Source organism: Bos grunniens, chromosome 3, assembly GCF_055505025.1.
Source record: "Bos grunniens cultivar Pamir isolate PY7600 chromosome 3, Bosgru_T2T1.0, whole genome shotgun sequence".
Lineage (NCBI taxonomy): Eukaryota > Metazoa > Chordata > Mammalia > Artiodactyla > Bovidae > Bos > Bos grunniens.
The window spans coordinates 110,545,318-110,568,691 of NC_141167.1; the positions used below are offsets into that span (position 1 = coordinate 110,545,318).

The 23,374-nt window shown below is 38.3% G+C and overlaps 1 protein-coding gene across 1 annotated transcript; it reads left to right on the top strand.

Annotated features, from left to right (window-relative positions):
- The first annotated feature begins 484 nt into the window (after positions 1–484).
- LOC147376785 (olfactory receptor 10R2-like) lies at positions 485–1,441 on the top strand. The gene has a single exon (XM_086394106.1). The coding sequence runs from the start codon at positions 488–490 to the stop codon at positions 1,439–1,441; it is 954 nt and encodes a 317-aa protein (XP_086250232.1). The 5' UTR covers positions 485–487.
- Positions 1,442–23,374: the final 21,933 nt, after the last annotated feature.

Sequence of the window (23,374 nt, forward strand, 5' to 3'; positions counted from 1 at the left end):
GGCTGTAGATCTTCATACATTGGTGGTATTCCTTGTGGAATATATGTATCAGTAATATGGATAAAATTATGACTACTTAAAACCACAATTAATGTAGATAAAAGTTTTTTTGAGGATTAGATTATCAACAAACTAAGCAGAGATTACATAAATCTACAAGCAGGGACTATATTTCTTAGGTGGCAGGAGAATACACTTTGAGCAAATATCTGTCCATTTCATTTGAACACTTGTCCCCAAATTCTCTGCTAAAATCATTTGCAGAAAATTAGCAATGTGGGCACATATTAATTTAGGATACATTTCACTTAGTTTATTGTAAAATGCTTTATTATTTTATCTTGGTTTCCTTTTTTCTCTCCCACACCTATTATTTCTCTTTCATACCAGACTGGTGACTTTATGAAGGTTATATCTCTCTGATTTCTTAGTTTCAAAGGACTCTGGACTTGATCATATTGACTTTATTCAATGGGATCAACTCTCCATGGCCAATTCCTCCTGTGTTACTGAGTTCTTCCTTCTGGGTTTCTCCAGTCTTGGGGAATTGCAACTTATCCTCTTTGTGGTCTTTCTCTGCCTCTATTTGATCATCTTGAGTGGAAACATCACCATCATCTCAGTAATCTACTTGGATCACAGCCTCCACACACCCATGTACTTCTTTCTATGTGTCCTTTCTACCTCTGAAACTTTCTACACGATTGTCATTCTGCCCAAGATGCTTATCAATCTGCTCTCTGTGTTCAGGACAATGTCCTTTGTGAGTTGTGCTTCACAGATGTACTTCTTTCTTGGTTTTGCTGTCACCAATTGCCTGCTTCTGGGAGTGATGGGCTATGATCGCTATGCTGCCATCTGTCAGCCTTTGCACTACCCCATTCTCATGAGCTGGAGAGTTTGTGGGCAACTGGCAGTGACTTGTATTGTCAGTGGTTTCCTAATATCTTTATTGGGAACAACTTTGGTCTTTAGCCTCCCTTTCTGTGGCTCCAACAAGGTCAACCATTACTTTTGTGACATTTCACCAGTCATCCGCCTCGCTTATGCTGAAACCTACATTAATGAACTGGTCATCTTCATTGGAGGGGTCTTGGTCCTTGTTGTGCCCTTGATCTTCATCTTCATCTCTTATGGATTTATTGCCTCTGCTATCCTGAAGATCTCATCAGCTGAAGGCAAACAAAAAGCATTCTCCACCTGTGCCTCCCATCTCATTGTGGTCGTTGTCCACTATGGCTGTGCTTCCTTTGTCTACCTTCGACCCTCAGCCAAATATACATCAGGAAAAGACAGACTGGTGACAGTGACCTACACCATCATCACCCCACTGTTGAACCCTGTGGTATACAGCCTCAGGAACAAAGATGTACAGCTGGCTATTAGGAAAATGATTGAGAAGACTAGGTTAAGATTTTTTAATTATGTTAAGACTTTATAATTACTTTCTTTTTCAATAGCACACACACATTTGGGTCAAATGTATCACTAATGTTTAAATCATGAACGTTTCTAGTCTATAACTCTGTGGGCTTGGATAAGTTTTTTGACATTGTGAGGCTGTAGTGTTCTTATGTAAAACAGACTTAGTAGTATGTTCATCTGGAGAAGGCAATGGCACCCCACTCCAGTACTCTTGCCTGGAAAATCCCATGGACGGAGGAGCCTAGAGGGCTGCAGTCCATGGGATCGCTGAGGGTTGGACACGACTGAGTACTTCACTTTCACTTTTCACTTTCATGCATTGGAGAAGGACCTGGCAACCCACTCCGGTATTCTTGCCTGGAAAATCCCAGGGATGGGGGAGCCTGATGGGCTGACGTCTATGGGGTCACACAAAGTCTGACACGAATGAAGTGACTCAGCAGCAGCAGCAGCAGTATGTTCATCTCAAGACTTTTTGCCAAATTAAGGGCAAAAGTTTCTGCATCAAGGAAACTGTCACTAAAAGACAACTCTCTTACTCCTACTCTTCCTCCAGAGAGTTCTCAAAAGGATCTTAACAGCCATTATCTCTTACCCTATGTTTGGGTTGCTAGTCACAAATCTCTGATTGTCCCCTTTGTTTAAGATTATGCCCAGCTGAAAATGAGTTGCTGAGGCCTGAATATAGTGTGGATATAGGAGGAACACATGATGGAGGGAAAAGTTACTGTAACCAGTAATTAGAAAACTATTTAGGTCATGACTTTAAGAAAACTATGGTTGTTCTTCAAATCTAAACTTTGTATATAGAATATAGGGATAATATAATTTTCCTTTTATACTTTGCACAGTTTCTGTTTGTATCTAATGGATAAGATGAATATAAGCATAAGTAAAATGCAAAGCTGGATAGAATTTAAGACTCTTGAGACTTAAGAGTCAGTTTAAGACTTTAAGTCTTAAGACTCTTAAGACTTAAAGTCAATTTAAGACTTTAAACATCTCTGCATGACCTTCTATTTCCTTCACATTCTCCAAAAATTATATTTCTAGGCATCTTTTCTGACCAGCCATTTGAATTACTCCTTATATAACATAGGGAATGTGCTACATCAAAAATACATCTTCATGTGAAACAACTCCTTCAGTACACTTTCTAAAAGTTGGCAGAAGACCCCAGACTTCCAAAAAGGCAAACTAATCTCCACAGAATGAAGTAGGGCAAAATATATAGGAAAATAAAGAGACAAAGGATTTGGAACAAGCATCTGTGGCTCAGAGGGGGCTCCATGAAGGAGGAAAGTTTCCTCACACTTGGAAACCCTCGCATGGGTGGGGAAAAAGGAAGCTCTGGAACCTCTGAGGAGAATACAGCAACAGGTGCTCAGAAGGCAAAATGGAGATAATTCATCACAGGGATTGTTGTTGACCAGCACTTTCCAGCTGAGATGCTGTTTGCAAGCCCGTCATGGCAAACAGGGACTGGGTTCTGAGGCTCGGGGCTTCAAAGTTTGGACTTCAGGGAGAGGACTGGGGTCGACCGCCATGAAGATTTCCTGAGGGGGCTAATTTAACACAGCTGAAGGAGTCCAGAAAAAAGCCTGAGCCTGCCAGAGAGGCAAGAGATCATTGTCACAGGGACCCTGTACCTTCACATACTCACAGATCACAGGACCCTGCCTTTGCAAGTGCCGTAGGTGGGATGAGCCATGGTGTGGACTGCAACCTCAGAGGTAGACTGCCAAAGATACCATGAGTGCCAGAGGTGGAACTACCTGTGATTGCAGTTTGAGATACCAAAGGGGCAAATGCAGGTCAACAGGTCACTGTCAAAGCCAGGGCAAGTTCCAGAGATGGGGGAAAAAATGGCTCTGTGGTTCCAACCCCAGAAGTAGCAGCTGCCACCAAGCCATTAGCAGGCACACATTCCCCACACATTCCTGGGAGCCTATGCAGCTTGGCTCTGTTGAGGAAGACACAACCTGGGGCCAACTTCCCTGGGGGAGCACACAAACCAGTTTGAACTGTAGCAACTTCCCACAGGCCTTGGCTGCAGCAGGCACCATATGCACATCCCAATTGTATCTAATGTATCCCTTACTTTCCCCAGGCTGAAAGAGCAAATAAGCCCTCATAAGCTGTCACTTTCACCTTTCTTGTCTGGGTAGGGAGCAGACATTGGAGGGAGGCCTACAAGCAGAGGGAGGGTGAAAAATCAAAGCTGGTCACACAGCCCCTGTGTGAAAAGGGTAAATTGCTCTAAAGGTACAGAAAATTTACCCCTCAATTAGCCTGACACTGTGGACTTTGGGAACAACTGTGGACTTTGGAAGCAAGTACAAGCTGGAATAAGGCCAGATATGAGTCTGAGCTGACCTCAAAACATCCACAGCAGGTCCAGAAACCTTCCTAGAAATACTAGAGGACTTCCTGAGTAGACAGATTGGCTCATGCTCAATGTATGGTTAGGAAAATGGAGGACACAGAAGAATACTCTTCTCACTACCACTTTATCTCTCTATATATTTTACGTATTTTGTTTTTGTTTTTCATATTGTTCTATTGTTCTTTTTTATTATTCCATTCATTTTTACTTTTAACTTACTTTTTCCTTTATTAAAAGCTTTTATTTTTACAAAAATTTATTTTATCTTTTCCCTCCTATTTTTATAGTACTCTTTAGTTATATTGCATTTTCCCATGTTTTTGATTTTGTATTTTTGCTAGACTAGTTTTTAGTATTCACTTTCACTTATAGGTTTGATTGCTGTGTTCTTCTCTGGTTTTTGTTTTTATTCTTTTTCCTCTCTTATTTCAATTTTGTGAGTGTATGAGTCTCTTTGGATGTTCTTTTCTGATGAGTGTTGCTTTCACCATTTGCTTTGGGGTTTTATCTGTCTGTTCCTTTTGGTTTTGTTTGTTTACATGACTTTTTTTCCCCCTTTTTCCCCCCTCCTATATATATTTCTCTTTATCTTCTGTGCTGGGTGGCTTGTGGAGTCAAACTGCTAGAGTAAGGGGTTGGCCCTGAACCTCTGAGGTGGGAGACCGAGTCCAGGACATTAGGCCACTGTAGAGCCCCCAACACCATGGAACATTAATTGACAAGAACTCTTCCAAAGGTCTCCATCTCAACACTAAGACCAGGCCCCATCCAAAGGACAGCAAGCTCCAATGCTGGACCCCTCATGCCAAACCATCAGTAAAATAGGAACACCATCCTTCCCATTAGTAGAAAGCCTGTCCAAAGCCATACAAAATCCACAGACATCCCAAAACAAACCACTGGATGCAACTTTACCCTTCAGAGAGACAAAATTCAGCTTCACCCACCAGAACACAGACACCAGTCCTTCCAACCTGAAAACGTTCAAAAGGTACTGGTCCAACCCCACCCACAAGGGGCAGACACCATGATTAATAGGAACTATGGCCTTCCAGCCTGCAGATAGAGGGCCCCAAATACAGTAACTTAAGCAAAATGAAAAGACAGAGAAATAAGCATCACATGAAAGAATATAGTAAAAGTCCACAAGACCAAATAAATGAAGAAGACAGGGGCAGTTTACTCTAAGAAAGAACTCAGAGTAATGATAGTAAAGATGATCCAAAATCTTGGAAATGAAATGAAGGTACAGATAAATAGAATGGAGGCAAGGATTAAAAAGATACAAAAAATGTTTAACAAGGACCTAGAAAAAAGAAAGAATAGACAATCAGAGATGACTAATACAATAACTGAGATAAAAATATACTGCTGCTGCTGCTGCTAAGTCGCTTCAGTCTTGTCCGACTCTGTGCAACCCCATAGAAGCAGCCCACCAGGCTCTGCCGTCCTTGGGATTCTGCAGGCAAGAACACCGGAGTGGGTTGCCATTTCCTTCTCCAATGCATGAAAGTGAAAAGTGAACGCGAAGACACTCAGTCGTGTCCAACTCTTAGCGACCCCATGAACTGCAGCCTACCAGGCTCCTCCATCCATAGCAGAATAACTGAAAAAGAAGAATGGATAACTGAGCTACAAGATAGAATGGTGGAAATGACTGAAACAGAGAAGAATAAAGAAAAAAAGAATGAAAAGAAATTAGAACGTTCTCAGAGATCTCTGGAGAATTCTCTACACAGAGGAGCTGGTGGGCTATACTCCATGGGACCACAAAGAGGCACAATGGAGCAACTAACACTGCAACAATGTTAAGTACTCCAACATTCAAATTATAGTGGTCTCAGAAAAAGAAAAGGAAAAGAAAGGGTATGAAAAATTATTTGAGGAGATTATAGCTGAAAATTTTTCTAACACAGGAAAGGAAATAGCTACTCAGCTCCAGGAAGCCCAAGAATCTCATACAGGATAAACCCAAGGGGAAACATGCCAAGACATGTATTAAACAAACTAACAAAAATTAAAACCAAAGGAAAAATGTTGAAAGCGGCAAGGGAAAAGCAACGAATAACATATAAGGAGATCCCCATAAAGCTAACAGCTGGTCTTTCAATAGAAACTGCAGTCCAGAAAGGAGTAGAAGGATATATTTAAAGTGATGAAAGAAAAAATCTACAACCAAGATTCCTCTATTCATCAGGGATATCCTACAGATTCAAGGGAGAAAACAAAAGCTTTACAAATAAGTAAAAGCTAAGAGAATTTAGCACCACAAAACCAACACTACAACACAGGCAAAAGTAACTTTTCTAGATAGGAAACACAAGAGAAAAAAAAAAAAAAACCTGCAAAAACAAAGCCAAAACAATAAAGTAAATGGTAACAGGATTGTATATATCAATCAGTTCAGTTCAGTTCAGTCGTTCAGTTGTGTCCAACTCTTTGCGACTCCATGGACTGCAGCATGCCAGGCCTCCCTGTCCATCACCAACTCCCAGAGCTAACTCAAACTCATGTCCATTAGTCAGTGATGCCATCCAACCATCTTATCCTTTGTTGTCCCCTTCTCCTCCTGCCTTCAATCTTTCCCAGCATCAGGGTCTTTTCAAATGAGTCAGCTCTTCTCATCAGGTGGCCAAAGTACTGGAGTTTCAGCTTTAGCATCAGTCCTTCCAATGAACACCCAGGACTGATCTCCTTTAGGATAAACTGGTTGGATCTCCTTGCAGTCCAAGGGACTCTCGAGAGTCTTCTCCAACACCACAGTTCAAAAGCATCAATCTTCTGTGCTCAGTTTTCTTTAGAGTCCAACTCTCACATCCATACATAACTACTGGAAAAACCATAGCCTTGCCTAGAGGGACATTTGTTGGCAAAGTAATGTCTCTGCTTTTAATATGCTCTCTAGGTTGGTCATAACTTTTCTTCCAGGGAGTAAGCATCTTTTTATTTCATGGCTGCAGTCACCATCTTCAGTGATTTTGGAGCTCAAAAAAAAGTCTGCCACTGTTTGCACTGTTTCTCCATCTATTTGCCATGAAGTGATGGAACTGAATGCCATGATCTTAGTTTTCTGAATGTTGAGCTTTAAGCCAACATTTTTATTCTTCTCTTTCACTTTCATCAAGAGGCTCTTTAGTTCTTCACTTTCTGCCACTAAGGGTGGTGTCATCTGCATATCTGAGGTTATTGATATTTCTCCCCGCAATCTTGATTCCAGCTTGTGCTTCCTCCAGCCCAGAATTTCTCATGATGTACTCTGTATATAATCAGAGTAACAATATACAGCCTTGATGTACTCCTTTCCTATTTGGAACCAGTCTGTTGTTCCATGTCCAGTTCTAATTGATGCTTCCTGACCTGCATACAGATTTCTCAAGAGGCAGGTCAGGTGGTCTGGTATTCCCATCTCTTTCAGAATTTTCCACAGTTTCTTGTGATCCACACAGTCAAAGGCTTTGGCATAGTCAATAAAGCAGAAATAGATGTTTTTCTGGAACTCTCTTGCTTTTTCCATGATCCAGCAGGTGTTAGCAATTTGATTTCTGGTTCCTCTGCCTTTTCTAAATCCAGCTTGAACATCTGGAAGTTCATGGTTTACGTATTGCTGAAGCCTGGCTTGGAGAATTTTGAGCATTAATTCGCTAATATGTGAGATGAGTGAAATCGTGTGGTAGTTTGAAAATTCTTTGGAATTGCCCTTCTTAGGGATTGGAATGAAAATTGACCTTTTCCATTCCTGTGGCCACTGCTGTTTTCCAAATTTGCTGCCATATTGATTGCAGCACTTTCACTGCATCATCTTTTAGGATTTGAAATGGCTCAACTGGAATTTCATCACCTCCACTAGCTTTGTTCATAGTGATGCTTCCTAAGGCCCACTTGACATTGCATTCCAGAATGTCTGGCTCTAGGTGAGTGATCACATCATCGTGATTATCTAGGTCATGAAAATCTTTTTTGTACAGTTCTTCTGTATATTCTTGCCACCTCCTCTTAATATCTTCTGCTTCTGTAGGTCCATACCATTTCTGTCCTTTATTGAGCCCATCTTTGCATGAAATGTTCCCTTGGTATCTCTGATTTTCTTGAAGAGATCTCTAGTCCTCCTCATTCTATTGTTTTCCTCTATTTCCTTGCACTGATCACTGAGGAAGGCTTTATTATCTCTCCTTGCCATTCTTTGGAACTCTGAATTCAAATGAGTATATCTTTCCTTTTCTCCTTTGGTTTTGGCTTCTCTTCTTTTCACAGCTATTTGTAAGGCCTCTCAGACAACCATTTTCCTTTTTTGCATTTCTTTTTCTTGAGGATGGTCTTGCTCCCTGTCTCCTGTAAAATGTCATTACCTCCGTCCATAGTTCATTAGGCACTCTATCAGATATAGTCCCTTAAATCTATTTCTCACTTCCACTGTATAATCATTAGAGATTTTATTTAGGTCATACCTGAAGGGTCTGATGGTTTTCCCTACTTTCTTAAATTTAAGTCTGAATTTGGCAATAAGGAGTTCATGATCTGAGCCACAGTCAGCTCCCTGTCTTGTTTTTGCTGACTGTATAGAGTTTCTCCATCTTTGACCGCAAAGAATATAATCAATCTGATTTCAGTGTTGACCATCTGGTGATATCCATGTGTAAAGTCTTCTATTGTGTTGTTGGAAGAGGGTGTTTGCTATGACCAGTGCATTCTCTTGGCAGAATTCTATTAGCCTTTGCCCTGTTTCATTCTATACTCCAAGGCCAAATTTGCCTGTTACTCCAGGTGTTTCTTGACTTCCTACTTTTGCATTGCAGTCCCTTATAATGAAAAGGACATCTTTTTTGTGTGTTAAATCTAGAAAGTCTTGTAGGTCTTCATATCTCATCAGGAAGCTTTCATAACCCTCTTATCCTTCTCGATCAGAGGGCAGACAGACTGAAAACTATCATCACAGAAAACTAACCAATCTAATCACATGTACATATCAATAATTTACCTTAAATTTAAATAGACTAAATGGTCCAGCCAAAAGACACAGATTAGCTGAATGAATACAAAAACAAGACCCTTATATATGCTGTGTATATGAGACCCACTTTGAACCGAGGGACAAACACAAACTGAAAGTGAGGGGCTGAATAAAGGTATTCCATGCAAACAGAAATTAAAAAAAAAAAGGTGGGAGTAGCAATACTCATATCAGATAAAATAGACTTTTGAAAAAGACCATTACAAGAGACAAGGAAGGACACTACATAATAATCAAGGGATCAATCCAAGAGGAAGATATAGCAATTATAATTATATATGCACCCAAAATAGGAGCACCTCAAAACATAATGTAAATGCTAACAGCTATTAAAGGGGAAATTGACAATAACATGATAATAGTGGGGGAGTTTAACATCCCACACATACCAATGGATAGATAATCCAGACAGAAATTTAATAAGGAAAAACAAGCTTTAAATGATAATTTGGACCAGATACACTTAATTGATATCTATAGATGTTTTCCCTATTCCCTGGAGGTTCAGACAATGAAGGCTCTTCCTGCAGTGCAGAATACCTGGGTTCAGAAATCATAAAGCAGACATAAATGGAAAAAAAATAAAAGTGAAGGAGACAATAGCAAGGATTAATAAAACTAAAAACTGGTTCTTTAAGAGGATAAACAAAATTGACAGACTATTAGACAGACTCATCAAGAAAAAAAATAAGATTCAAGTCAATAAAATTAGAAATAAAAAAGGACAAGTTTCAGCAGACAATACAGAAATACAAATGATTAAAAGAGACTACTATGAGCAACCATATGCCAATAAAATGAATAACTAAGAAATGGACAAGTTCTTAGAAAAGTGTAATATTCCAAGACTGATCCAGGATGAAACTTAAAATATGAACAGACTATCCCAAGCACTGAAATTGAAACTGTGATCAAAATCTTCCAACAGAAATGTCTAGGGCCAGATGGCCACATAGGTGATTCTACCAAACATTCTGAGAAGAACTAGAACAGATATGGTTCAAACTCTCCAGAAAATTTGCAGAGGGAGAAAAACATCAAAATCCATTCTATGAGGCCACCATTATCCTAATACCAAAACTGGAGAAGGATACCACCAAAAAAAAAAGAAAAAGAAAATTACAAGCTAATATCATTGATCAACATAGATGCAAAAATGCTCAACAGAATTCTTGCAAACAATCCAACATACAATAAAAGGATCATATAATCATGATCAAATGGACTTTATCCTAGGGATGTGAAGATTCTTCAATATATAAATCAAACAATGTGATATTTCATATTAATAAATTGAGAGATAAAAGCCATATGATTATCTCAATAGATGCAAAGAAAGCTTTTGACAAATTTCAAAACCTATTTATGATAAAAACTCCCCAGAAAATGGGCATAGAGAGAATATACATCAATATGGTAAAAGTCATGTATGACAAACCTACAGCACACACTATTCTCAGCAGTGAAAAACTTTAAAGCAGTTCCTCTAATATCAGGAATAATAAAATGGTACACAATCCCATTACTATTATTCAACATATTTTTGAAAGTCCTGTGAACATCAACAGATGGTCAATACTGAAATCAGGTTGATCATATTCATTGCAGCCAAAGATAGACAAGCTCTATAGAGCCAGCAAAAACAAAACCAGGAGCTGACTGTGTCTCAGATCATAAACATCTTGTTGCAAAATTCAGACTTAAATTGAAGAAAGTAGGGAAAACCACTAGACTGTTCAGATATGACCTAAGTCAAATCCCTTAAGATTATACAGTGACAGAGACAAGTAAATTCAAGGGATTAAATCTGATAGACAGAGTGCCTGAAGAACTATGGACAGAAGTTCGTGACATTGTACAGGAGATGGTGTCCAATGCCATCCCAAACAAAAAGATGCAAAAAAGGCAAAACGGCTGTCTGAGGAGGCCTTACAAATAGCTGAGAAAAGAAGAGTAGTGAAGGCAAAGGAGAAAAGGAAAGATAAAAGTATCTGAAATCAGAGTTCCAAAGAATAGCAAGGAGAGATATGAAAGCCTTCCTCAGTGATCAATGCAAAGAAATAGAGGGAAAGAATAGAATGGGAAAGGTTACAGATCTCTTCAAGAAAATTAGAGATACCAAGGGAACATTTCATGCAGAGATGGGCTTGATAAAGGACAGAAATGGTATGGATCTAACAGAAGCAGAAGATATTAAGAGGAGGTGGCAAGAATACACAGAACAATACAAGAAACATCTTAATGACCCAGATAACCATGATGGTGTGATTAATCACCAAGAGCCAGACACTTAGAGTGCAAAGTCAAGTGGGCCTTAGGAAGATCACTATGAACAAAGCTGGTGAAGGTGATAGAATTCCAGCTTAGCAATTTCTTAAAAGATGATGCTGTGAAAATTCTGCACTCAATATGCCAACTAATTTGGAAAACTCAGCAATGGCCACAGGGCTGGAAACAGTCAATTTACATTCCAATCCCAAAGAAAGGCAATGCCAAATAATGTTCAAACTAACATACAGTTGCACTCATCTCACATGTTAGCAAAGTAATGCTTAAAATTCTTCAAGTCAGACTTCAACAGTACATGAAATGTGAACTTCCAGATGTTCAAACTGTTTTTCAAAAAGGCAGAGGAACCAGAAATCAAATTGCCAACATCCGTTGAGTTCCAGAAAACATATGCTTTATTGACTATGCTAAAGACTTTGACTGTATGAGTCACAACACACTGAAAATTTCTTAAAGAGATAGAAATATCAGACCACCTTATCTGCCTCCTGAGAACTTTGTATGCAGGTCAAGAAGCAACAGTTAGAACTGGACATGGAACAATAGACTGGTTCCAAATCAGGAAAAGAGTACATCAAGGCTGTATATTGTCACTGTGCTTATTTAACTCATATGCAGAGTATATTATGTGAAATGCCAGGCTGGATGAAGCACAAGCTGGATTCTAGATTGCCAGGAGAAATATCAATAACCTCAGATATGCAGGTGACACCACTCTTATGGCAGAAAGCAAAGAAGAACTAAAGAGCCTCTTAATGAAAGTGCAAGAAGAGAGTGAAAGTGTTGGCTTAAAGCTCAGCTTCAGAAAACTAAGATCATGGCATCTGGTCCCATCATTTCATGGCAAATAGATGGGGAAACAATGGAAACAGTGAGAGGCTTTATTTCTGGGGGCTCCAAAATCACTATAGATGGTGACTGCAGCCATGAAATTAAAAGATGCTTTCTCTTTGGAAGAAAAGCTATGACAAATCTAGACAGCATCTGGGTTAAAAGCAGAAACATTACTTTGCTGACAAAGGTCCATCTAGACAAAGCTATGGTTTTTCCAGAAGTCATGTATGGATGTGAGAGTTGGACTATAAAGCTGAGCACCAAAAAATTGATGCTTTTGAGCTGTGGTGTTGGAGAAGACTCTTGAGAGTCCCTGGGACTGCAAAGTGATCCAACCCCTCAATTCTAGGGGAAATCAGTCCTGACTATTCATTGGAAGAACTGACGCTGAAGTTGAAACTCCAATACTTTGGCTACCTGATGCGAAGAACTGACTCATTAGGAAAGACCCTGATGCTGGACAAGATTGAGGGTCACAGGAGAAGGGGATGACATACCGTGAGATGGTTGGATGGCATCATCGATTCGATGGACATAAGTTTGAGCAAGCTCCGGGAGTTGGTGATGGACAGGGAAGCCTGGAGTGTTGCAGTGCATGGGTCTCATAGAGTTGGACATGACTGAGTAACTGAACTGACCTAAACTGAATAGATATGCAGATGACACCACGCCTATGGCAGAAAGTAAACAGGAGCTAAGGATCTTCTTGATGAAAGTGAAAGAGGAGAGTGAAAAAAAAAAAAAGGCTTAAAATTCAACATTCAAAAAGCTAAGATCATGGCATCTGGTTCCATAACTTCATACCAAATAGATGGGGAAACAAAGGAAACAGTAACAGACTTTATTTTCTTTGGCTCAAAAATCACTGCAGATGGTCATTGCACCATGAAATTAAAAGATACTTGCTCATTGGAAGTCAAGTTATGACAAACCTGGACAGCATATTAAGAAGCAGAGACAGTACTTTGCAAACAATGGTCCATCTCGTCAGAGATATGGTTTTTCCTGTAGTCATGTATGGATGTGAGAGCTGGACCATAAGGAAAGCTGAGAACTGAAGAATTGATGCTATAGAACTGTGATATTGGAGAAGACTCTTGAGAGTCGCTTGGACAGCAAGGAGATAAAAGCAGTCAATCTTAAAAGAAATCAGTCCTGAATATTCATTGGAAAGACTGATGCTGAAGCTGACATTCCAATATTTTGGCCGCCTGATGTGAAGAACTGACTCATTGGAAAAGACTCCTATGCTGAGAAAAACTGAAGACAGGAGGAGTAGGGGATGACAGTGTATGAGATTGTTGGATGGCATCACCGACTCGATGGACATGAGTTTGAGCAAACTCTGGAATTGGTGATGGACAGGGAAGCCTGGTGTGCTGCAGTTCATGGGGTCTCAAAGAGTTGGACATGACTGAGTGACTGAACTGAACTGAGGCATAGTAATCAGAGGATAAAAAGAAATAAAAGTAATCCAGATTGGGAAAAAAAAAAAAAAGAGTTAAAACCCTCACTGTTTTCTGATGACATGTTTTGCTACATAGAAAACCCTAAAGATGCCACCAGAAAGTTACTAGCACTAATCAATGAATATAAGAAAGTCAGACTAAATTAATACACAGAAATCCCTTACACTCCTATACACTAATAATAAAAAATGAGAAAGAGAAATTAAGGAAACAATCCCATTCCGTACAGCAAAAGGAAAAACTATGTCAGAGTAAACCTACCCAAAAAGACAAAAGACATGTATGCAGAAAACTATAAAACACTGATGAAAGAGATCAAAGCAGACACAAACAGGAAAGATATATCATGTTCTTGGACTGGAAAAATAAATATTGTGAAAATGACTATTTCTCCCAAAGCAATCTACAGATTCAATGCAATCCTTATCAAACTGCCAATGGTATTTTTCACAGAACTAGATAAAAAAAAAATTCAAAATTTGTATAGAAACAAAAAACAACCCAAATAGGCAAAGCAATCTTGAGAGAGAAAAATGGAACTGAAAGAATCAACCTTCCTGATTTCAGACTATACTGCAAAGCTACAGTAATCAAGATAGTATGGTACTGTTAAACACAACAAAAAAAATGCAGATTAATAGAAAAAGATAAAAAGCCAAGAGATAAACACACACACCTAGGCATGCCTTATCTTTGACAAAGGAAATACAATGGAGAAAAGACAGCCTAATCAATAAATGATGCTAGGTAAACTGGACAGCTACATAGGAAAAGAATGAAACTAGAACACTTCCTAACACTGTACATGAAACTAAATACAAAATGGATTAAATACTTCAATGTAAGTCCTGAAACTATATAAAGTTCCTAGAAGAAAACTTAGGAAGTACCCTCTCTGACATATATCACAGCAAGATCCTCTTTGACCCACCTCCTTGAGTTATATAAATAAAAATAAACAAATGGGGGCTAGTTAAATTTAAAAGCTTTTGCACAGCAAGTCGGTGAGTCAGTTCAGTCATTCAGTCATGTCTGACTCTTTGCGACCCCATGAATCACAGCATGCCAGGCCTCCCTGTCCATCACCAACTGCCGGAGTTTACTCAAACTCATGTCCATTGAGTCGGAGATGCCATCCAGCCATCTCATCCTCTGTCGTCCCCTTCTCCTCCTGCCCCCCAATCCCTCCCAGCATCAGGGACTTTTCCAATGAGTCAACTCTTCGCATGAGGTGGCCAAAGTACTGGAGTTTCAGCCTTAGCATCAGTCCTTCCAATGAACACCCAGGACTGATCTCCTTTAGCATGGACTGGTTGGATCTCCTTGTAGTCCAAGGGACTCTCACGAGTCTTCTCCAACACCACAGTTCAAAAGCATCAATTCTTCAGCACTCAGCTTCTTTCACAGTCCAACTCTCACATCCATACATGACCACTGGAAAAACCATACCCTTGACTAGATGAACCTTTGTTGGAAAAGTAATGTCTCTGCTTTTGAATATGCTGTCTAGGTTGGTCATAACTTTCCTTCCAAGGAGTAAGCATCTTTTAATTTCATGGCTGCAATCACCATCTGCAGTGATTTTGGAGCCCAGAAAAATAAAGTCTGACACTGTTTCCACTGTTTCCCCATCTATTTCCCATGAAGTGATGGGACCACATGCCATGATCTTCGTTTTCTGAATGTTGACCTTTAAGCCAACATTTTCACTCTCCACTTTCACTTTCATCAACAGGCTTTTTAGTTCCTCTTCACTTTCTGCCATAAGGGTAGTGCCATTCGCATATTTGAGGTTATTGATATTTCTCCCGGCAATTTTGATTCCAGCTTGTGCTTTTCCCAGCCCAGCATTTCTCATGATGTACTCTGCATATAAGTTAAATAAGCAGGGTAACAATATACAGCCTCGACGTACTCCTTTTCCTATTTGGAACCAGTCTGTTGTTCCATGTCCAGTTCTAACTGTTGCTTCCTGACCTGCATACAAATTTCTCAAGAGGCAGGTCAGGTGGTCTGGTAGTCCCATCTCTTTCAGAATTTTCCACAGTTTCTTGTGATCCACACAGTCAAAGGCTTTGGCATAGTCAATAAAGCAGAAATAGATGCTTTTCTGGAACTCTCTTGCTTTTTTCCATGATCCAGCAGATGTTGGCAATTTAATCTCTGGTTCTTCTGCCTTTTCTAAATCCAGCTTGAACAACTGGAAGTTCATGGTTCACATATTGCTGAAGCCCGGCTTTGAGAATTTTGAGCATTATTTTACACACGTGTATGACAGTGCAATTGTGCGGTAGTTTGAGCATTCTTTGGAATTGCCTTTCTCTGAGATTGGAATGAACTGAGCTTTTCCAGTCCTGTGGCCACTGCTGAGTTTTCCAAATTTGCTAGCATATTGAGTGCAGCTCTTTCACAGAATCGTCTTTCAGGATTTAAGATAGCTCAACTGGAATTCCATCACCTCCAATAGCTTTGTCCGTAGTGATGTTCTCTAAGGCCTGCTTGACTTCACATTCAGGATCTCTGGCTCTAGGTGAGTGATCACACCATTGTGATTATCTGGGTCGTGAAGATCTTCTTTGTATAGTTCTTCTGTGTATTCTTGCCACCTCTTCTTAATGTCTTCTGCTTCTGTTAGGTCCATACCATTTCTGTCCTTTATCGAGCCCATCTTTGCATGAAAGTTTCCCTTGGTATCTCTAATTTTCTTGTAGGAGACTATAAACAAGGTGAAAAGACAACTCTCAGAATGAAAGAAAATAATTGCAAACAAAGCAACTGGCAAAGGATTAGTCTCCAAAATATATAAGTAGTTGATACAACTTAATATCAGAAAACAAACAGTCCAATCAAAAAATGGACAGAAGACTTAAAAAGACACTTTCCCAAAGAATGCATACAACTTGCCAATAAACAAATCAAAAGATTCTCAAAATGACTCATTATTAGAGAAATACAAGTCAAAACTACAATGAGGTATCACCTCACACTGGTCAGAATTTTTTTTTTCGGTCATCATCAAAAAATCTGCAAGCAAAGGAACACTTCCAAACTCACTCTACAAGGCTACCATAACCTTGATACCAAAACCAGACAAAGGCAACACAAAAAAAGAAAACTGTAGGCCAATATCACTGATGAACATAGATGCAAAAATCCGCAACAAAATTTTAGCAAACAGAATTCAACAACACATTAAAAGCTCATGCACCATGATCAAGTTTGCTGTATTTCAGGGATGCAAGGATTCTTCAATATATGCAAATTAATCAATGTGATACATCATATGAACAAATTTAAAGAGAAAAACCATATGATAATCTCAATAGATGCAGAAAAAGCCTTTATCAAAATTCAGCATCCATTTATGATTAAAACTCTTCAAAAAACGGACATAGAAGGAACCTACCTCAACATAGTCAATGTCATATATGATAAGCCTACAGCAAACATTATTCTCAATGGTGAAAATCCAAAAGCATTCACCCTAAGATCAGGAACAAGACAAGGGTATCCACTTTCACCACTACTATTCAACATAGTTTGGGAAGTCCCAGCTACAAAAATAAGAGATGAAAAAGAAATAAAAGGAATACAGATAGGAAAAGAAGTGAAGCTCTCACTGTTTGCAGATGACATGATATTGTACATAGAAAACCCTAGTGGCTGTACTAGTTTGCATTCTCACCAACAGTGTAAGAGGGTTCCCTTTTCTCTACACCCTCTCCAGCATTTATTGCTTGTAGACTTTTGGATAGCAGCCATTCTGACTGGAGTGAAATGGTACCTCATTGTGGTTTTGATTTGCATTTCTCTGATAATGAGTGATGTTGAGCATCTTTTCATGTGTTTGTTGGCCATCTGTATGTCTTCTTTGGAGAAATGTCTGTTTAGTTCTTTGGCCCACTTTTTGATTGGGTCTTTTATTTTTCTGGAATTGAGCTGCAGGTGTTGCTTGTACGTTTTTGAGATCAGTTGCTTCATTTGCTATTATTTTCTCCCATTCTGAAGGCTGTCTTTTCACCTTGCTTATAGTTTCCTTTGTTGTGCAAAAGCTTTTAATTTTAATTAGGCCCCATTTGTTTATTTTTGCTTTTATTTCCAGTAATCCAGCAATCCCACTGCTGGGCATACACACTGAGGAAACCAGAACTGAAGGAGACACATGTACCCCAGTGTTCATCGCAGCACTGTTTATAATAGCCAGGACATGGAATCAACTTAGATGTCCATCAGCAGATGAATGGATAAGAAAATAGTGGTACATATACACAATGGAATATTACTCAGCCATTAAAAAGAATACATTTGAATCAGTTCTAATGAGGTGGATGAAACTGGAGCCTGTCATGCAGAGTGAAGTAAGCCAGAAAGAAAAACACCAATACAGTATACTAACACATATATATGGAATTTAGAAAGATTATAATGATAACTCTGTATGCAAGACAGCAAAAGAGACACAGATGTATTGACCAGTCTTTTGGACTCTGAGGGAGAGGGTGAGGGTGGGATGATTTGGGAGAATGGCATTGAAACATGTAAATTTTCATATGTGAAATGAATCTCCAGTCCAGGTTCAATGCATGATACAGGGTGCTCAGGGCTGGTGCACTGGGATGATCCAGAGGGATGGGATGGGGAGGGAGGTGGGGGGTGGTTCAGGATGGGGAACACATGTATACCCATGGCGGATTCAAGTCAATGTATGGCAAAACCAATACAATATTGTAAAGTAAAATAAATAAATTATTTAATTTTAAAAATAAATTAAGAAAAATGAAAACCCTAAAGACAGTATCAGAAAATTACTAAGCTAATCAGTGAATTTAGCAAAGTCTCAGGATACAAAATCAATACACAGAAATCACTTGCAGTTCTACATGCTAGAAATGAAAAATCAGAAAGAGAAATTAAGGAATCAATCTCATTCACCATTGCAACAAAAAGAATAAAATATATAGGAATAAACTTACCTAAGGAGACAAAAGAGCTATACACAGAAAATCATAAGACACTGATGAAAGAAATCAAAGATGGCATAGACAGATGGAGAGATATTCCATGTTCCTGGTAGGAAGAATCAGTACTGTGAAAATGACTATACTACTAAATGCAATCTAAGGATTCCATGTGATCCCTATCAAATTACCAATGTCATTTTTCATGGAACTAGGGGGAAAAAAATCACAGTTCATATGGAAACCCAAAAAACCCTGAACAGCCAAAGCAGTCTTGAGAAACAAGAATGGAGTTGGTGGAATCAACTTTCCTGACTTCAGGTTATACTGCAGAACTACAGTCATCAAGACAGTATGATACTGGCACAAAAACAGAAGTATAGACCAATGGAACAAGATAGAAAGCCCCAAAATAAACCCACGCAGGTATGGGTACTTTATTTTTTGCAAAGGAGGCAAGAATATACAATCGGGCAAAAACAGCCTCTTTAATAAATGGTGCTGGGAAAAGTGGACAGCTACATGCAAAAGAATAAAATTAGAACACCATAAAATTTTTAACACCGTACATAAAGATAAACTCAAAATGGATTAAAGAGCTAAATGCAAGACCAGAAATTATAAAACTCCTAGAGGAAAGCATAGGCAGAACACTTGATGACATAAATCAAAACAAGATCCTCTATGACCCACCTCCTAGAGTAATGGAAATAAAAACAAAAGTAAACAAGTGGGACCTGATTAAACTTAAAAACCTTTGCACAGCAAAGAAAACTATAAGCAAGATGAAAAGACAACACTCAGAATGGGAGAAAATAATAGCAAAGGAAACAACTGACAAAGGATTAATTTCTAAAATATATAATCAGCTCATATAACTCAATACCAGAAAAACAAACAACCTAATCAAAGGAAAAAGGCCTAAACAGATATTTCTCCAAAGAAGACATACAGATGGCTAACAAACACATGAAAAGATGCTCAACATTGTTCTTTCTTAGAGAAATGCAAATCAAAACTACAATGAAATATCACCTCACACCGCTCAGAATGGCCATCATCAAAAAGTCTACAAACAATAAATGCTGGAGAAGGTGTGAAGAAAAGGGAATGCTCTTGCACTGTTGTGGTAATGTAAATTTATATAGCCACTGTGGAAGACAGTATGGAGGTTCTTTGAAAAAACTAGGAATAAAATCATCATATGACCCAGCAATCTCACTCCTAGGCATATACCCTGAGGAAACCAAATTGAAACAGACACATGTATCCCATTGTTCATTGCAGCACTATTTACAATAGTTAGGACATGGAAGCAACCTAGGTGTCCATCAACAGATGAATGGATAAAGAAGGTGTGGTACATATACACAATTGAATATTACTCAGCCATTAAAAAGAACATATTTGAGTCAGTTCTAATGAGGGGATGAAGCTAGAGCCTATTATACAGAGTGAAGTAAGTCACAAAGAGAAAGATAAATATTGTCTACTGATATATACAGAATCTAGAAAAATGGTACTGAAGAATCTATTTGCAGGTCAGCAATGGAGAAACAGACATAGAGAATAGACTTATGGGCATAGGGAGAGGGGAGGAGAGGATGAGATGTATGGAAAGAGTAACATGGAAACTTGCATTATCATATATAAAATAGATAGCCAAGGAGAATTTGCTGTATGACTCAGGAAACTCAAACAGGGGCTCTGCATCAACCTAGAGGGGTGCAATGGGGAGGGAGATGGGAGGAGGTTCAAAAGGGAGAGCCTATATGTTTACCTATGGCTGATTCATGTTGAAGTTTGACAGAAAACAACAAAATTCTGTAAAGCAATCATCCTTCAATTAAAAGATAAATTAATTAAAAGTAAATAAATAAATTGTACTCTGAGAAGAGGATAAAAGAAAGAAAGAAATATAAAAGGATTTATTAAGAAGTCAAACAGGAAAGGACAGAATACAGGAGATATTAAAAAATTATGGAATCCAAGAAAAAAGCAGAAGAGTGAGTGCTGAAAACAGAGCAGCACAAGGTGGAAAATAAACTAAAAGGAACCAGTCACAACACAGAACTCTTTGGAATCCTCCTCACAAGTGAGTCTCTCAGAATAAGAATTCTTTAATGTTTTCCTAAGCAACAGCTTCTCAGTCAGTGCTTCTATTTACTTTTTTTCTTTGTTCACAAGCCAATACTTCAGCAAAATGCAACAAAAATGAATTGTTAGAAAAAAGAAAAGAAAAAACTAACTTTTCCATTCTCTGTTCTAAAAAATGTGTTCACTGATTAGATATTTCAATAATATCAAATTTTATAAAAGTTGCTTAATATTTACAATTTATTTTTGTGGTTTTTCCTTCTATTGAGATATAATTGGTATACAGTAATGTACAATTTTAATGTATACTGCACAATGGTTTGGCTTATATTTACCATTAAATGGTTATTATAATAAGTTTAATGAGCATATATCACTTCATATACATACAAAATTAAAGACATTGAATCTTAGTGTGAAATCTTAGAGTTTACTTTCTTAACTTTCTGATATATCATACAGAAGTGTTAACTGTAATTATCATGTTGTACATTGTCTCTGATATTTATTATCTTATGATTTGACATTTTTACCTTTTTACCATCTTCCTTCAATTTCCCCTCCTCCCATCCACGAACTCTGATAACCACAAATATGATCTCTTTTTTGTCTGACTGTCTGTTTGTTTGATTTTGAAGTATAAATGTTCTACAACACTGTTAGTTACTGTTACACAGTATAGTGACTCAATGTTTCTATAAATTTCAAAATGATCACCACAATAAATCTAGTTATATAACACTGTACAGAGGTACTATATAAATATTAACTATATTCCCCATACTGTACATTGTCACACACATTCTCAGAGGAAATGTAAAAAGTGCATAGAATAGAAAATATAATTAGTTTACTCATATAAAATATATTTATGAAAGAACAGTACATTATGTCCATTTTTTTATGGAAACAAAAACGCTGACAGAAAAGTTGACAAATCATGGTTGGCATATTGATAAATTATCACAAAGTAAACATGAATCGATCAAAAATAGAATATTACACACTCATTACTCATTCCCTCTTCTCCAACAGAGACAAAACTTGTGCCTTCTAATATCATGCATTAGCATTTTTCTAGTTCAAAACTTTATAATGATAGAATTATAGAAAATGTACGCTTTAAAACTATTTTCATAGTCTTCTCTTGTTTTTTTTTCCCCCCTCTCTTTATAATCTGCTTTTTCTGTTATGACCTTGTCTATCATGTTTATTCAGTCTTATTATTTCTCCAAATTTGAACAATTTATAAAATAGTTTCTCTTTTTATTTCTGAAACTTCCCCCACATTGTACAGTATATGCTGTGCTGTGCTTAGTCACTGAGTTGTGTCCAACTCTTTGAGACCCCATAATCTGTAGCCTGCCAGGCTCTTTTGTCCATGGGGATTCTCCAGGCAAGAATACTGGAGTGGGTTGCCATGCTCTCCTCCAGGGGATCTTTCCAACCCAGGAATCGAACCTAGGTCTTCCCCGTTGCAGGCAGACTGTTTACCAGGGAAGCACAATTTTATAGCTATATTCCATTATCCCCCTCGTTGTACAATCTATTCTTATAACTTATTTTCTACGTAACAATTTGTACCTCTTAATCCCTACCCATGTATTGCCCATCCCCCTCACCTCTCCCCACTGGTAACCACTAGTTTGTTCACTATATCTGTGAGACTACTTCTTTTTCGTTGTATTTCCTAATTTGTTGTATAGTTTAGATTTTACATATGAATGATGCAATGCAATGTTTGTGTTCATCTGTCTGACATTTCCCTAGAGGAGGAAAAGGCAACTCACTTCAGTATTCTTGCCTGGAGAAGCCCTTGGACAGAAGAACGTGGAGGGCTACAGTCCATGGGGTCACAAAGAGTCAGAGACAACAAACTGACTAAGCACACACACACGTCTGACACTTCACTTAGCATAACACACTCCAAGTATATACCAAGTCTATCCATGCTGCTGCAAACAGCAAAATTTTGTCAACATATTAATACATATATATGCACACTACATCCTTTTTCTTTCCATTCATCTGTTGATGGACCCTTAGGTTGCTTCTACATCTTGGGATATTTTAATAACGCTGCCATGAATATTGGGGTGCATATAATTTTTTGAATTATAGTTTTTTTTTTTTAGCTTTTACCCAGGAGTAGAACTTCTGGGTCATGTGATAGTTCTATTTTTAGTTTTTTTGAGAAATCTCCCTACTGTTTTTCACAGTGGCTGCACCAACTTACATTCTCAGAAATGGTTTTGTTAATACTTTCATTTCTAACTGCTTACAGATGCTCCTCTATTTCCAAAACTCTTTCTCCAACCACTTATAACTGAATCATTTTGAATTGTGATCTTTGCTGTTATTTTCCATATTGTATGGCTTCTTAAATTTCTTTTAACTTATTTTGAAATGTTTGGTTAGTTTCCACTTATTTGTGAGTACATCTTCCATCCAGGCTTTTGTAGGTTGTATTTCCTGGGAATCACACTCTGGGAGACCATGGCATGTGGAATTTGTATTAATAAATGCCTGGGATTAACAACTGGGGAATGAAGGGCATGTATTGGGCAGAAAGAAAAGCCCAGTTGAAGGCATTCCCAGTGTTAGCCCCAGCTGGCCTGATGGTGAACCCTTCAGAGGTGTTCTGAGTTGGGCCAAGATGGCCAGGAGTTCATAAAACTGTGTCAATCATTGTTTGGATATGGCTGCTACAGAAAGGTGGTAATTTGTGTGAGGTGTCTATGTTGCTGTCAAAAAGTTTAGAGAGACAGACCCTGAAGTCTAACTACCCAAAGCTGGGGCAACAAGTCCTTTCTTTGAAGTAGAATTTGCACCAGGCATCTTGGTTTCCACTACATAAGCACAGGGTAATTTTCTACCAGGATATTGTTATGCTTTTTTTTTTTCTATA

What these genes read in the sequence shown, in the direction of transcription:
- LOC147376785 (XM_086394106.1), top strand. Translation starts at nt 488, where the DNA reads ATGGCCAATTCCTCCTGTGTTACTGAGTTCTTCCTTCTGGGTTTCTCC.